At 38.4% G+C, this 14,655-nt stretch overlaps 1 protein-coding gene across 3 annotated transcripts in view; it reads left to right on the forward strand.

The window, feature by feature from the left end:
* The window catches only part of PRKDC (protein kinase, DNA-activated, catalytic subunit), a 213,285-nt gene that overhangs the window by 23,978 nt on the left and 174,652 nt on the right, over positions 1 to 14,655 (forward strand). For all 3 annotated transcript variants that reach the window (XM_045455381.1, XM_045455382.1, XM_045455383.1), the window contains 5 exons: positions 747 to 862; positions 1,430 to 1,589; positions 2,566 to 2,652; positions 3,109 to 3,228; positions 3,657 to 3,816. In XM_045455381.1, coding sequence (XP_045311337.1) covers positions 747 to 862; positions 1,430 to 1,589; positions 2,566 to 2,652; positions 3,109 to 3,228; positions 3,657 to 3,816 — 643 coding nt within the window. The remainder of the gene's footprint in view (positions 1 to 746; positions 863 to 1,429; positions 1,590 to 2,565; positions 2,653 to 3,108; positions 3,229 to 3,656; positions 3,817 to 14,655) is intronic.

Genomic DNA, 14,655 nt, shown 5'->3' on the forward strand with positions numbered 1-14,655 from the left:
GGAAGCAGTAACCGTATTGCATTTGCATTGTTCTGTTTTTTATGCTGGTTGATGGGAACAGCAGTATTTTTCATGCTTTGCGTGTGTCTAAAATAATTTCATTGAAAAACTTGCCAACAGGGACTTCTAGAACTATGTCCTCCCAACAAACCTGCTTTATAGGACTTGCATCTTTGTCACTTTTGTTGTCTTCAGTGGCTTCCCTTGTACTTCCTTTCTCTTCTCGTTTTCTCTCTTCTGTTTCCTGCCCTTTTTACTTCACCTCCAGCAGGGCAGTGGTCACCTCTGCGACCATTTCCCATGTAAACCTAGAATCCACCCTAATCCTCCTTTATAGCTTCCAGTGTGTATTTCTAACTGCTTGTTTTACATTTCCACCTGAGTTTGATGACACATAGTCTGTTCATAGTGAGTTACTGTTACTTAATACTATTAATGATTCCTGTTTCTCAGTTTGAAACCTCAAAGTCCTTATGGACACGTTCTAATGTTCTGAACTTGTACCTCTGTCAAGGCATCATTGCTAGTTCCTTCAAGAAGGTATAGCCCTCCCTCTTCATATTTTTGTATTTGTACTATTCTTTTATCACTTCACTTTGTCACTTCCTTTGTCTTTTTCTTCAATGTTTTTGAGCTTTGTCACCTTTATTAAATTGTAAACTTTATTAAATTGTATTACTTGTAATTGAGGACCCATAAATGCCTTTCTCACTTTGATAAAGTCTTTGGATACATCTACTTTCAAGGATGAAAACGAAGCTACTGGTGTTTGGGTGATCCCGACCTCCGATCCAGCTGCTAACTTGCATCCTGCTAAACCCAAAGATTTTTCAGCTTTCATTAACCTGGTGGAAATTTGCAGGTATTTAAAAAAATTCTAATTATTTAACGGTGGAAATAACCAGCTATTGGCTATAATATAGGAAAAACACTTCTATGGTTGTATGAGATGAAAAAGTAAAAGACTTAAAATCTAAAATTGCTCATATGAATCTTCATATCTAAATGTACCAGCTTAGAATTATCGTCGTTTTCTGTTTAAAAGATCCTCAGGTAGGGAGGGGTGTCTGGGTGGCTCAGTCAGTTAAGCATCTGACATTTGATTTGGGCTCAGGTCATGATCTCATGGTTCCTGGGATCAAGCCCCATGCTGGGCTGTGCACTAAAAGCGTGGAGCCTGCTTGGGATTCTCTCTCCCTCTCTTGCTGCCCCTACTCTGTGCTTGCTTGTGCACATGCTCTCTCTCTGTCTCTCTCAAAATAAATAAATAAACTTAAAAAAAAAGATATCCTCGGGAAAAGAGGAACATGAAAATATTTACATAATGGAATCATATACCTTTTTGATTATATCCCTTATAATTTTGAAGCAGAATAAAAATATTATATGATAAAAACTTCTGCATTAAGCTTTTAATTTGTTTTTACAGAGAGATTCTTCCTGAGAAACATGTAGAATTTTTTGAGCCATGGGTATATTCGTTTGCATATGAATTAATTTTGCAGTCTACACGGTTGCCTCTCATCAGTGGTTTTTACAAATTGCTTTCTGTTGCTGTGAGAAATGCCAAGAAAATAAAATATTTTAAGGTGAGTGTTTTTTTGTGCGGACATTGAATATTCCTGTGTTTTTTAGGTTGCATGAGTGTGTATAAGTGCATTATAAAATAGTATAGTATATTGCAGTTTTAAAGTCTCATTTTCTGTGCTTTTAAAAATAGTGTGAGTGGCAATTGGATGACACTGTAAAAAAAGTTAATGGTATTTTCTGCTCTGCTTTACAAGCATCTGGCTGATAAGGTTAGATGACCAGAGGTTCTCCAAGTGTGGTCCTAGGACCAGCAGCATCAGCATTACCTGAGAAATCTGTGCCCTCTCCAGACTTAGCTAATCAGAAACTCTGGGGGCATGGCCGCACAGTCTGTGCTAGTAGACCACCCCGGTGATCTGGTGACTAGTGACATTGGAGAATAACTAGGTTAGTGCACCTAATGCTCCAGTTTATCCCAAGCAGTCCAATCGGTTGATCACGGGGTGGGCAGGGTCTCTCGGTTCGTAGGTGTATGTACTGGAAGACAGGAAAGGGAAAGGGGAAGTGGACTTACCCAGGCCTCTGGCTTTTGACTAGTCATTCACCTATTACCTTAATGTTTTGTTTCTCTCTGGCCTCTGCCTAAAGTGTTATCAGAGCTGGGTTTTTTTCCCCCTCCGCGCAAGACGTTGGCAAAGTGAAAATGGATTCACTCCTTAGAAGTAAGACTGAGGGGCCTCTGGGTGGCTCAGTCGGCTGAGTGTTCCACTTGGGCTCAGGTCATGATCTCATGGTTCATGAGTTTGAGCCCTGCGTTGAGCCATGTGCTGACAGCTCAGAGCCTGGAGCCTGGTTCTGATTCTGTGTCTCCCTCTCTGCCCCTCCCTGGCTTGTGCTCTCTCTCTTTCTCCCTCTCTCTCAAAAATAAATAAACATTAAAAAAAAAAAAAAAGAAGTAAGACTGGGAACTGCTAGATTAGGACACAGAATTACATGATGTTGTTCACTTTACTAATTTACTGCTTTATTCAACAGGGAGTTGGACTAAAGAGTCAGACACAGTCTCCTGAGGACCCAGAAAAGTATTCTTGCTTTGCTTTGTTTGCAAAATTTGGTAAAGAGGTAATTTTTAAATGATTTATCCAATGTTTTCATGGGCTATTTAAAAATGAAAGTGTGTTGATGAAAAAGTCTTAGTGACCATAAATTATCTAATGACTTAAAAATTGGTTTGCTTAATCCAGATTGGGATTAAGGGATTAGGAAGCACTAACAGAGGAAATCATTGTATTTCAAAAGTCCCTTGAGTTTTCATTAAATAGTTTGTATGATGTCAACTCAAAACTAATGGATTCTTTAGCTCTCCGTATAATGAGAATTAAGTACTTCAACAGATGAATTTTTCCTGGAGATCAGTGCTTACTTTGTAAATGACAGTAGCCATGTCATATAAAAGCTGTGTGATCAATTTTTGTGTTTGAGAATAAGGGTAAATATTTTTTAGTTGATTCTCAGATTATAGGCTCTATTCAGGTACACAGCTCCGTCTTTTTCTTTTTCTTTTTCTTTTTTGTTAAGGTTTCAGTTAAAATGAAGCAATACAAAGATGAACTTTTGGCCTCCTGTTTGACCTTTATTCTGTCCCTGCCACATGACATCATTGAACTTGATATTAGAGCCTATGTTCCTGCATTGCAGGTAAATACATTGTCTTAAGCAAATCCATTTTTTTCCCACATAATGTTATGTTTTCTAGAAAACATGGAACTGTCAAGGTCTTGCCACTATAGTTATAGCAGGTGCTTACCCATCAGACACCCCTGGTTCAAGTTCTGCTTCTGCCACTTAGTAGCCTTGGGACTTGGGACACTTGGCTTGGCCTCTCAGAACTTCCCTGACAGGTGGATGTGAAGATTAAACTTTCCTTGTGTTGAAAGTTTGCAGAACACCAGCTACATAGACTGGTGGTGCTCCTTTTCCCAGGAATGACCTTGGATGCCCCTACTTACCTCCAGCAGTATCTGTCAGTAGAAAGGCTTATTCACTAGAAACCACAACTATTGGTGTTTTTTTCTTTAAATGTTAAATTCCCTGTATTTGTTTACCTTGTTTGTATTGATATGTAGATGGCTTTTAAACTGGGCCTGAGCTATCCCCCACTGGCAGAAGTAGGCCTGAATGCCCTAGAAGAATGGTCCGTTTACATCTGCAAACATGTAATTCAGCCCTATTATAAAGACATTTTACCCAGCCTTGATGGATATCTGAAAATTTCAGCCTTATCAGGTAAGGTTTGGAAGAATTGTGATGTGTATCTTAAATAAAATGGCAATGTAATAACTTTAGTAGGACTCTGTATTTCTGCAACTTCTGTAATTTGAGCCTAACGTATTCAAAATATGTTTGATTGAGATTTTTGTAATATTCCCAATTTAGTCAATATAATTGGGACATAAGAAAATACTTGAGATATTAAACCTTGTTTTCATTTTATTCACTTACATCCTACCAAGATTTATAAAATCTTCAAGGGCAAAACTCTGTCTTTAATATATTGAACTCCTTATAAATCCTAGTACACTGCCTTGCAAATAAATAAATAGTTAAATAAGTAGGGATTAAAACTATGAAAATTTAACAGTAATTTTATATTTTGTTAATTTTTATTGGTTTTCCAAATATAATTGATGAAACACTAATGTTAGCCAGTTAAGAAGAATTGCCATAGTCGGTTTGGGAAAAGATTCAAAGGAAAAAAATGATTGGGCCAGGCAAAAGTATGACCAGTCAAGAAAAGTAGTAATTAGAGTTCAGGGGGACAGAATTACTTGAACCAGAATGAACATGGACACTGTTCTTAGATGGAGCAAAAAGAAAGATTCAGACTGGAGAAAGTGAAACATTGCTAAGACTTTACAAGTTAGTGTCATGAAAAATTAAGTGAGTTAAGTATTACATTTGTAAAATTTTATCTACATGAACTGTTTTATTATTCACCTTAAGTATTGTTGATTTGGAAATAGTAAGTGAAAGTTGTGTGACACATTTTGTTCACTGAGTCGGTTTTACTGACACCCTTGATGTGTATTCAGAGTTCAAGAAGAGTCACAATTTTGGGAGATTTTTCTGTAAATGTTAGCAATAACAAGCTTATTTAGAGACAAAAAAAAAAATAAGTTAATGTTTATAGGTTACTTAGGCTTTTAAAATTCACATCATATAAGGATTGCTGTATTTGAGTAGATCACTAAAAAACATGGACTTAGTTAAAAAAAAATGAAGATATCTAATAGCAAATACCTTGTTGGTACTTTTTGTTTTCTAGAATTTAGTTCTGTCAATTAGCTCATTGAAAAGATTTATGTCGGGGCTCCTGGGTGGCTCAGTTGGTTAAGCATCCAGCTTCAGCTCAGGTCATGATCTTGTGGTCTGTGAGTTCGAGCCCTGTGTCGAGCTCTGTGCTGACAACTCAGAGCCTGGAGCCTGCTTTGGATTGTGTGTCTCCCTCTCTCTCTCTCTGCCCCTCTTCCACTCATGCCTCTGTGTGTGTCTCTCTCTCAAAAGTAAATAAAATTTTTTTAAAGAATAAAAAAAGAAAAGATTTATGTTTTTTAAAAAATTATAAGGGAAAATACTGTGATTATTTTTTTAAATTGTTTTGAGAGAGAGCATGTGTACACACAGGCTTGCAAGCAGGGGAGAGGGGGGAGAGAGAGAGTATTAAACAGGTTCCACGCCTACCACGGAGCCCGAAGCTCACGACCACGAGATCATGACATGAGCTGAAATCAGGAGTTGGACACTTAACTGAGCCACCAATGCACCTTGATACTGTGATTCTTTTAAGCAAAAGGATATTGCTATTCATAAATATGTGTACTTTAGACAATTAGAAGATAGGGAAAAACAGAGAGTAGGTAAAGCAAATAATAAAAGAAAATCCATAAACTTAAAGACAACTCCTATTTTTAGTAATGTTTTATTTGAAATTATATCAGACTTTCAGGACAGTTGCACTAATAGTGAAAGGAACTCCTGTATACTCTACGCAGATTCCACAAGTAAGGTTTTGTTCCCTGTTTTATTGTTGCATGTATTCTCTTTATATTAGGTGATAATATGTGTGTGTATTTATACATGACCTTTTTTTCCTGAACCTTTTATAAGTTGCAGACATCATGGATGTTTATGCCTAAATGTTGCAATGTGTATTTCTTAAGAGTGAGGACATTATTTCATACAACCGTGGTATCATTATCAAAATCAGGAAGAATAACACAGATACAGTATTTTTTTCTAATCTATAATCCATATGTAGATTTCTCAGTTGTCCCATTAATTTCTTTTATAGCTATACTTTTCCTGATACAGCATTCAATCTAGGACTATGTGTTGGATTTCATTATCATAATGCCTTAGCTTTCTTTAATGTGGGTAGCTCTTTAGCCTGTCTTAGTTCTCATGTGTGGGCTTGTCTGTTTTCTCATGATGAGGTTCAGGGATGCTATTTTGGCAGAAACACCCAGAACTGATGCCATGGCCTCCTCATAGCATCATGATAGTAATTGGTGCCATTACCAGTTATGTTCATTTTGACAGTTTGGTTAGTGAGTTTCTGCTCCACCTTTATGTAACCCTAAAGTTATAGTTTTACCTTTGTGGGAGTTAGTCATTTGAAATCCTCTTCCTTTCTTCCCCTAAAGTATTCAGTCCTAAGGCCTTTAGGCAGCACAGAGCAAGTTAGGTGTTAGGGTAGTAGTGGTCGTCCCCAGGAACATAAGGGGGACAACTTGGAGGGGCAGCCTGGCATGGAGCTGGAGCAGGGTGGGGGGTTCCCGCATGTTGGGCTTCATAGGGTGTGGAGGTCAAGGCGGGATGGGGAAGGTGACATATGGGTGATTGATCAAATAAATAAATAAAGGTTAACGGAAGCTAGATTTCTCTTTGTTAGAGAAGGGAGTTACAAATAGAGAAAGAGAAAACTAAAGTGAACCCTATGGTATTGGATAGCAAATGGATGTATTGGTGTGAGATCATGGTACTTCCTCTTTCCCTCTCCCCGTCTTTTTCTCTGCCTTTCTTCCTCTCTGTCTCTCTCGCTCACACACACAGACACTTATATACATACATACATATGGGTAAATTAAGGTAAAAAAGGAGACGACAGAGTGAGTCAAGAGTTGGGTAAAAATAGAGATGACAGAGTGTGTGTGTGTGTGTGTGTGCGCGCGCGCGCGCATGTATTCCAAATCAGTCCATTGAAAGGGCCTGCTTTGGAATAGTGATGAACAAACCTAATAGTGATGAACAAACCTAGTGCCCAGATCATGGTTTCTAAATGTCATTTTACATTGAAAGGAACCAGAACTCCTTGGAGAGATGACTGGCTCCAGCCTGGGACAGGGAAAATACAAGATGAACCTAGAATGTTATATTTTCTGAGACATCAGGAAATTAAGAAGATGTTCAAAGAATGATAGAGAAATGTTACAGGCAAAATTGGGGATAATTTGGATCAGCAAAAAAAGATAATCATGGGAGGATCAAGACAGTAGAGTAGGAGAATCCTGAGCATACCTCCTTCTGTGAACACACGAAGGCTACAACCACATATAGAGCAACTCTCGCTCAGAATGACCTGAGACTAACCAAAGAGCTCTTTTATGGCTAAAGATCAAGAAGAAGCCACATTGAGACGCATAGAAAGGGCAGAGATGCAGACTGTTGAGACCCTTACCCCTAGTGCAGTGACCCACAGCAGGAGGGTTATCACAGGCATGGAGGAGTGAAGGATTCAGGCCACACTGGGGACCTGTATCAGGAAGATGAGCCCCATAACATATGGCTTTGAAAACCAGTGAGACTTAATTCTGGAAGAGCTGGAGGGCTATGGGAAACCAAGACTGCATTCTTTTTTTTTTTTTTTTTTTTGATTTAACTTTATTTTTTATTTTTTAAAATTTACATCCAGATTAGTTAGTATACAGTGAAGCAATGATTTCAGTAGATTCCTTAATGCCCCTTACCCATTTAGCCCATCCCCCCTCCCACAACCCCTCCAGCAATCCTCAGTTTGTTCTCCATATTTATGAGTCTCTTGTTCTGTCCCCCTCCCTGTTTTTATATTATTTTTGTTTCCCTTCCCTTATGTTCATCTGTTTTGTATCTTAAAGTCCTCATATGAGTGAAGTCATATGATTATGTTTTTCCCTGACTAATTTCACTTAGCATAATACTCTCCAGTTCCATCCACGTAGTTGCAAGTGGCAAGATTTCATTCTTTTTGATTGCTGAGTAATACTCCATTGTATATATAGACCACAGCTTCTTTATCCATTCATCCATCGATGGACATTTGGGCTCTTTCCAGACTTTGGCTATTGTCGATAGTGCTGCTATAAACTTGGGGGTGTATGTGTCCCTTCGAAACAGCACACCTGTATCCCTTGGATAAATGCCTAGTAGTGCAATTGCTGGGTCGTAGGGTAGTTCTATTTTTAGTTTTTTTGAAGGCCCTCCATACTGTTTTCCAGAGTGGCTGCACCAGCTTGCATCCCACCAACAATGCAAAAGAGATCCTCTTTCTCCGCATCCTCGCCAACCTCTGTTGTTCCCTGAGTTAATGTTAGCCATTCTGACAGGCGTAAGGTGGTATCTCATTGTGGTTTTGATTTGTATTTCCCTGATGATGAGGTATGTGGAGCCTTTTTTCATGTGTCGGTTGGCCCTCTGGAAGTGTCTATTTATGTCTTTTGCCCATTTCTTCACTGGATTACTTGTTTTATGGGTGTTGAGTTTGATAAGTTCTTTGTAGATTTTGGATACTAACCCTTTATCTGATATGTCTTTTGCAGTTATCTTCTCCCATTCCATCAGTTGCCTTTTAGTTTTGCTGATTGTTTCCTTTGCCGTGCAGAAGCTTTTTATTTTGATGAGGTCCCAGTAGTTCATTTTTGCTTTCGTTTCCCTTGCCTCCAGAGACATGTTGAGTAAGAAATTGCTGCGGGCAAGATCAAAGAGGTTTTTGCCTGCTTTCTCCTTTTTTTTTTTTTCTTAATGTTTATTTTTATTTTTGAGAGGGAGAGAAAGTGCGTGAACAGGGGAGGGGCAGAGAGAGAGGGAGACACAGAATCTGAAGCAGGCTCCAGGCCCTGAGCTGTCAGCAGAGTCCAACGTGGGTGTCCAACCACAAACCATAAGATCATGACCTGAGCCAAAGTTGGGCGCTTAGCTGACTGAGCCACCCAGGTACCCCAAGACTGTACTCTTAAAGGGCCTATGCAGAAACTTACTCACTCTGAGACTAAACAAGAAGGCAACAGTTTGAAAAGCACCTGGGCCACATATGAGGGAGATTTATTGACTGATTTTAGAGTGTGCCAGAGGGGCAGTGCTATTAGTAACTTTCTCTGGGAATAGAAGTGTTGATGGATGCCGGGTCTGACACCTTGTCTGTCTTGCAACACTCATGCCACCCCGGTGTTCCCTGCAAACCACCTTTGTGCGACCTACCCACCTCGGCAGGCACCATTCCAAAATGGCTCCCACCCTGCTGAATGGCTGGTGGCCTTGATCCCACCCTAAGCAGATGCAACTCCACCACATCCTGTGGGCAGCCTCAGCCAGGACTGCCCCCCACCCATCAGCTTCTGCCCTTTGGGGGCAGCCCCACCACCAGTGTACCTAGAACAATTACAGCTGGGCTTCAGAGCCAGGAGATTAGATGATACAGAAGAATCAGTGACTGGAATCACTGACTGGATCCGTGACTGGAAGACAGAGTGGTGGAAGTTACCCAAATGAAACAGGAAAAAGAAAAATGAATTTTTACAATTAGAAATAGATTAAGGGCCCTTTGGGACAACATCATGCATACTATCACTGGCATTATGGGAGTCCGGAAGAAGTAGACAAAAGGGCAGAAATTTTACTTGAATAAGTAATGGCTGAGTACTCTCCTAACTGGGGGAGGGAAACGGATATCCAGGTACAGGAAGCACAGAGAGTTCCAAACAACATGAACCCAAAGAGGTCCATATCAAGCCACATAATTAGAATGGCAAAAAATAAAGATAAAATCTAAAAGCAGCAAAAGAAAAGCAACTAATTGTATACAAGGAAAGCCCCATAAGGCTCTGAGCTGATTTTTCAGCAGAAACTTTGCAGGCCAGAAGAGTGGCATGATATATTCAAAGTGATGAAAGGGGAAAAAAAACCTAAAATCAAGAGCACTCTTCCCAGCAAAGTTATCATTCAGAATTAAAGGAGAGAGAGTGTCCCAAACTAAAGGAGTTCATCACCATTAAACAGGCCTTATAAAAGAGACTTCTTTAAGCTGAAAAGAAAGGATATTAATTAGTAGCAAAAAAAATATAAAAAGTATAAATCTTCCTGATCAAGGTAAATACATAGTGAAGATAGTGGATTAATTGCTTTTGAAGTTTATATGTAGGTTAAAAAACAAAAGTAAAATCAGTGATATCTACAATAATTAGTTAAGGGGTATGCAAAAGAAAGATAAAACATGTCGGGGGAGTAAAAATATGGCACTTTTAGAATATGTTCAGATTTCAGTAATGATTAACTTAAAATAGAATGCTATCTATGTAGGGTATTATATATGAAACTCATGGTAACCAGAATTCAAAACCCTGTAATAGATATGTAAAAAATAAAGAGAAAAGAATCCAAATATAACACTAAAGAAAGTCATCAAATCACAAGGGAGGAGAACAAGAGAAGAGGAATGGAACAAGAAGAACTAAAACACAACTAGAAAACAATGAACAAAATGGCAATAAGTGCATACCTATCAATAATTAAATGTAAATGGACTAAATGCTCCAATCAAAAGACAAAGGGTGAATGGATTAAAAAACTAAATTAAGACTCATTAATATGCTGCCGGTAATGACTCATGTCAGACCAGAAGACAAAAAGACACATACAGACTGAAAGTGAAGGAATGGAAGATATTCTATGCAAATGGAAATGAAGAAGAAAAAAAGCCAGGTAGCAGTACTTATTTCAGGCAAAATAAACTTTGTTTTAATTATATTTTTAAAAATTTTTACTTTTTGTCCCTTTTATGTGAGGCACAATAGTCTTAAAAATAAAGACTATAACAAGAGACAGGCTAACTGGATAATAATAAAGGGATCAATTCAATAAGGGCACATAATAGTTGAAAGTATCTGTGCACTCAGTATATGAGCACCTAAATATGTAAAGCAAATATTTACAGACAAAAGGAGAAATAATAATACTAGGGGATTTACTTTAACACCCTACTTACATCAATGGATAAATCGTTTAGATAGAAAATCAGAAAGGAAACAGTGGCCTTCAGTGACACACTGGGCCAGATGGACTTAACAGATATGTACAGAACATTCCATCCAAAACCAGCAGAATATGTGTTCTTTTCAAGTGCATGTGGAGTATTCTCTAAGACATTCTTTTTTTTTTTTTTTTTTTTCTCAACGTTTATTTATTTTTGGGACAGAGAGAGACAGAGCATGAACGGGGGAGGGGCAGAGAGAGGGAGACACAGAATCGGAAACCGGCTCCAGGCCCTGAGCCATCAGCCCAGACCCTGACGCGGGGCTCGAACTCACGGACCGCGAGATCGTGACCTGGCTGAAGTCGGACGCTTAACCGACTGCGCCACCCAGGCGCCCCTCTAAGACATTCTTTAGGACAGATCATGTGTTAGGCCACAAAACAAATCTCAGTAAAGGTAAGAAGACTGAAGTTGTATCAAGCATCTTTTCTTACCACAATAGTACAAAACTAGAACTCAATTACAAGGAAAAAGAATTGGAATAGACAAACACGTGGAGGCTAAACAACATGCTCCTAAACAACTGAGTCCATAAAGAAAGCAAAGAGAAAATTAAAAAAAATATACTTTGAGACAAATGAAAATGGAAATACAACATTCCAAAGTCTATGGCACACAATAAAAACAGTTTTAAGAGGGAAATTTATAGCAACATAGGCCAGCCTCAGAATACAAGGATAATCTCAAACAATCTAACCTACACCTAAAGGAACTAGAAAGAGAAAAGCAAAGCACAAAGTTAGTGAAAGGGATAAGGATCAGACCAGAAATAATTGAAACAGACCAAAAAAAAAAAAAAAAAAAATCAATGAAACAGAGCTGGTTCTTTGGACACTTTAAATTTTTTTTTTTTCAACGTTTATTTATTTTTGGGACAGAGAGAGACAGAGCATGAACGGGGGAGGGGCAGAGAGAGAGGGAGACACAGAATCGGAAACAGGCTCCAGGCTCTGAGCCATCAGCCCAGAGCCCGACGCGGGGCTCGAACTCACGGACCGCGAGATCGTGACCTGGCTGAAGTCGGACGCTTAACCGACTGCGCCACCCAGGCGCCCCTCTTTGGACACTTTAAAAAAAAAAAAAAAAAAGATAAATCTTTAGCTAGACTCATTAAGAGTCCAAATCAAATCCATAATAAAAGAGAAGCTATAACTAATACCACAAAAATTTTACAAGGGATTATGAGAGACTACTACAAATAATTATATGCCAATAACTGGACAACCTAGTAGAAATAGATAAATTCTAGAAACATGTTGAAGTGCCTGGGTGGCTCAGTTGGTTGAGTGTCCGACTTCAGCTCAGGCCATGATGTCACGGTCTGTGGGTTCGAGCCCTGCATCGGGCTCTGTGCTCACAGCTCGGAGCCTGGAGCCTGCTTCAGATTCTGCGTGTCCTCTCTCTGCCCCTCCCCTGCTTGCATTCTGTCTCTCTCTGTCTCTCTCTCTCTCAAAAATAAATAAACATTAAAAAAAAATTTTTTTTAAATTCTAGAAACCTGCAATCATCCAAGACTGAATTAGGAAAAACTAGAAAACCTGAACAGACCTATTACTAGTAATGAAATTGAATTGGTAATCAAAAACCCCCCTCACAAACAAATGTCTGGGACCAGATGGCTTCACAGGTGAATTCTACCTCACTTTTAAAGAAAAGTTAATACCTATCTTCAGACTGTTTCAAAAATTGAAGAAGAAGGAATGCTTTGAGATTAATTCTGTAAGGCCAGCATTGCTCTGATACCACAACCAAAGACACTACAAAAGAAGGAAATCACAGGTCAGTGTCCGTGATGAACATAGACACCAAAACCCTCATCAAAATATTAACAAACTGAATTCAAAATACATTAAAAGGATCATACACAGGGATCAAATGGGATTTATTCCAGGGATGCAAGGATGGTTCACCATCCACAGATCAATCAATGTGATACACTCCATTAACCAAACGAAGGATAAAAATCATAATAGATTTATGATTTTAATAGGTAATAGATAATAGAAAAAACTTAATAGATAATAGAAAAAACATTGGACACAATTCATCTGTTTTTGATAAAAAATCTCAAGAAAGTGGGTATAGAGACATACCAACATAATAAAGTCTGTGTATGACAAAGTCACACCTAATCTACTCAATGGTGAAAAGCTGAAAGCTTTTCCTCTAAGATCAGCAACAAGACAAGGAGGATGTCAACTCTTACCACTTTTATTCAACATAGTACTGAAGTCCTAGCCAGAACAATTAAATCTAAAAATAAAAGGCATCCAAATTGGTAAGAAGTAAAACAAAACTGTTACTATTTGTAGATGATGTGATAGAAAATCCTAAAGATGCCACTAGAAACAAAAATAAATTCTGGGGCCCCTGGTGGCTCAGTCGGTTGAGCATCCGACTTTGGCTCAGGTCACGATGTCACAGTTCGTGAGTTCAAGCACCACGTCGCGCTCTGTGCTGACAGCTCAGAGCCTGAAGCCTGCTTCGGATTCTGTGTCTCCCTCTCTCTCTGCCCCTAACCCATTCACATTCTGTCTCTGTCTCTCTCAAAAATAAATAAACATTAAAAAAAATTTTTTTAAATCAATAAATTCATTAAAGTTGCAGGATTAAAACTAATATATGGAAATCTGTTGCATTTCTGTATACTAATAATGAACCGTCAGAGGAATTAAGAAAATTCCATTTACAATTGAATCAAAAAGAGTAAAATATCTTGGAGTAAACTTAACCACAGAGGTGAAAGACCTGTACTCTGAAAACTATATGACGTTGATGAAAGAAATTAAAGATGACACAAGCAAATGGAAAGATGTACCCTGCTTATGGTTTGGAAAAGTTAGTATTGTTAAAATGTCCATACTATTAAAAGCAATCTATAGATTCAGTGCAATCCCTATCAAAATACCAAGGGCACTTTCACAGAGCTAGAACAAATAATCCTAAAATTTGTATGAACCACAAAAGACCACAAATGGCCAAAGCCATCTTGAGAAAGAAGGACAAAGCTCGAGGTAGAATATATAATGGGGAAAGGACAGTCTGTTTGATAAGTGTTATTGGGAAAATTGGAGAACTGCATGTAAAAGAATGAAACTGGATCATTTTCTTACACCATACACAAAAATAAAATCGATTAAAGACCTGAATTCATAAAATGCCTAAGAAGTAAACATATGTAGTAAATTGTTGGACATTAAACACTTTTTTTCTGTGCCCTCAGGCAAGGACAACAAAAAAATAAGCACAACCTTAAAGAAGCAGTTCTGTCTCAGGGAGTTCATAAAATCACTTTTCAAAGTGACACTAACATCTTAGGTGGTATGCATGTTAACATGATCTTCAATTCAGTAAGTCTTAAAAAAATAGTATTTGCTTTTACTATGGTAACTATTACTAGTTCAAACCCACATAAGCAAAGATATGTGGAGTCTTACTAAGACCCAGTTGTGAAAAGTGTTCTAGACACCAAAAAGCCCAAGACTGTGCTTTGTGAGAAAACTGTCCTTAAGAGAGAAGCATACCTCAAATTGTATTTCTGCAGTATTGCTTCTACAGTAGCTTCAACAGCTTATCGAATATAACTTACTACCAAACAAATTTCTTTTTTACCAAGAAAACTCAGAGTGGATAATTGAGAATTGTCTTCCATACTCACGGACTTCTCAAACTCAGTTTGTGAGCACACATGACACCATTGTCTTCAGCCATGTCCATCCCTATACAACTCCAATTGGCCCCATATACACATTCATTAACATGACCCCAAGGTCCTTTCTTGT

Source organism: Leopardus geoffroyi, chromosome C3, assembly GCF_018350155.1.
Source record: "Leopardus geoffroyi isolate Oge1 chromosome C3, O.geoffroyi_Oge1_pat1.0, whole genome shotgun sequence".
NCBI lineage: Eukaryota > Metazoa > Chordata > Mammalia > Carnivora > Felidae > Leopardus > Leopardus geoffroyi.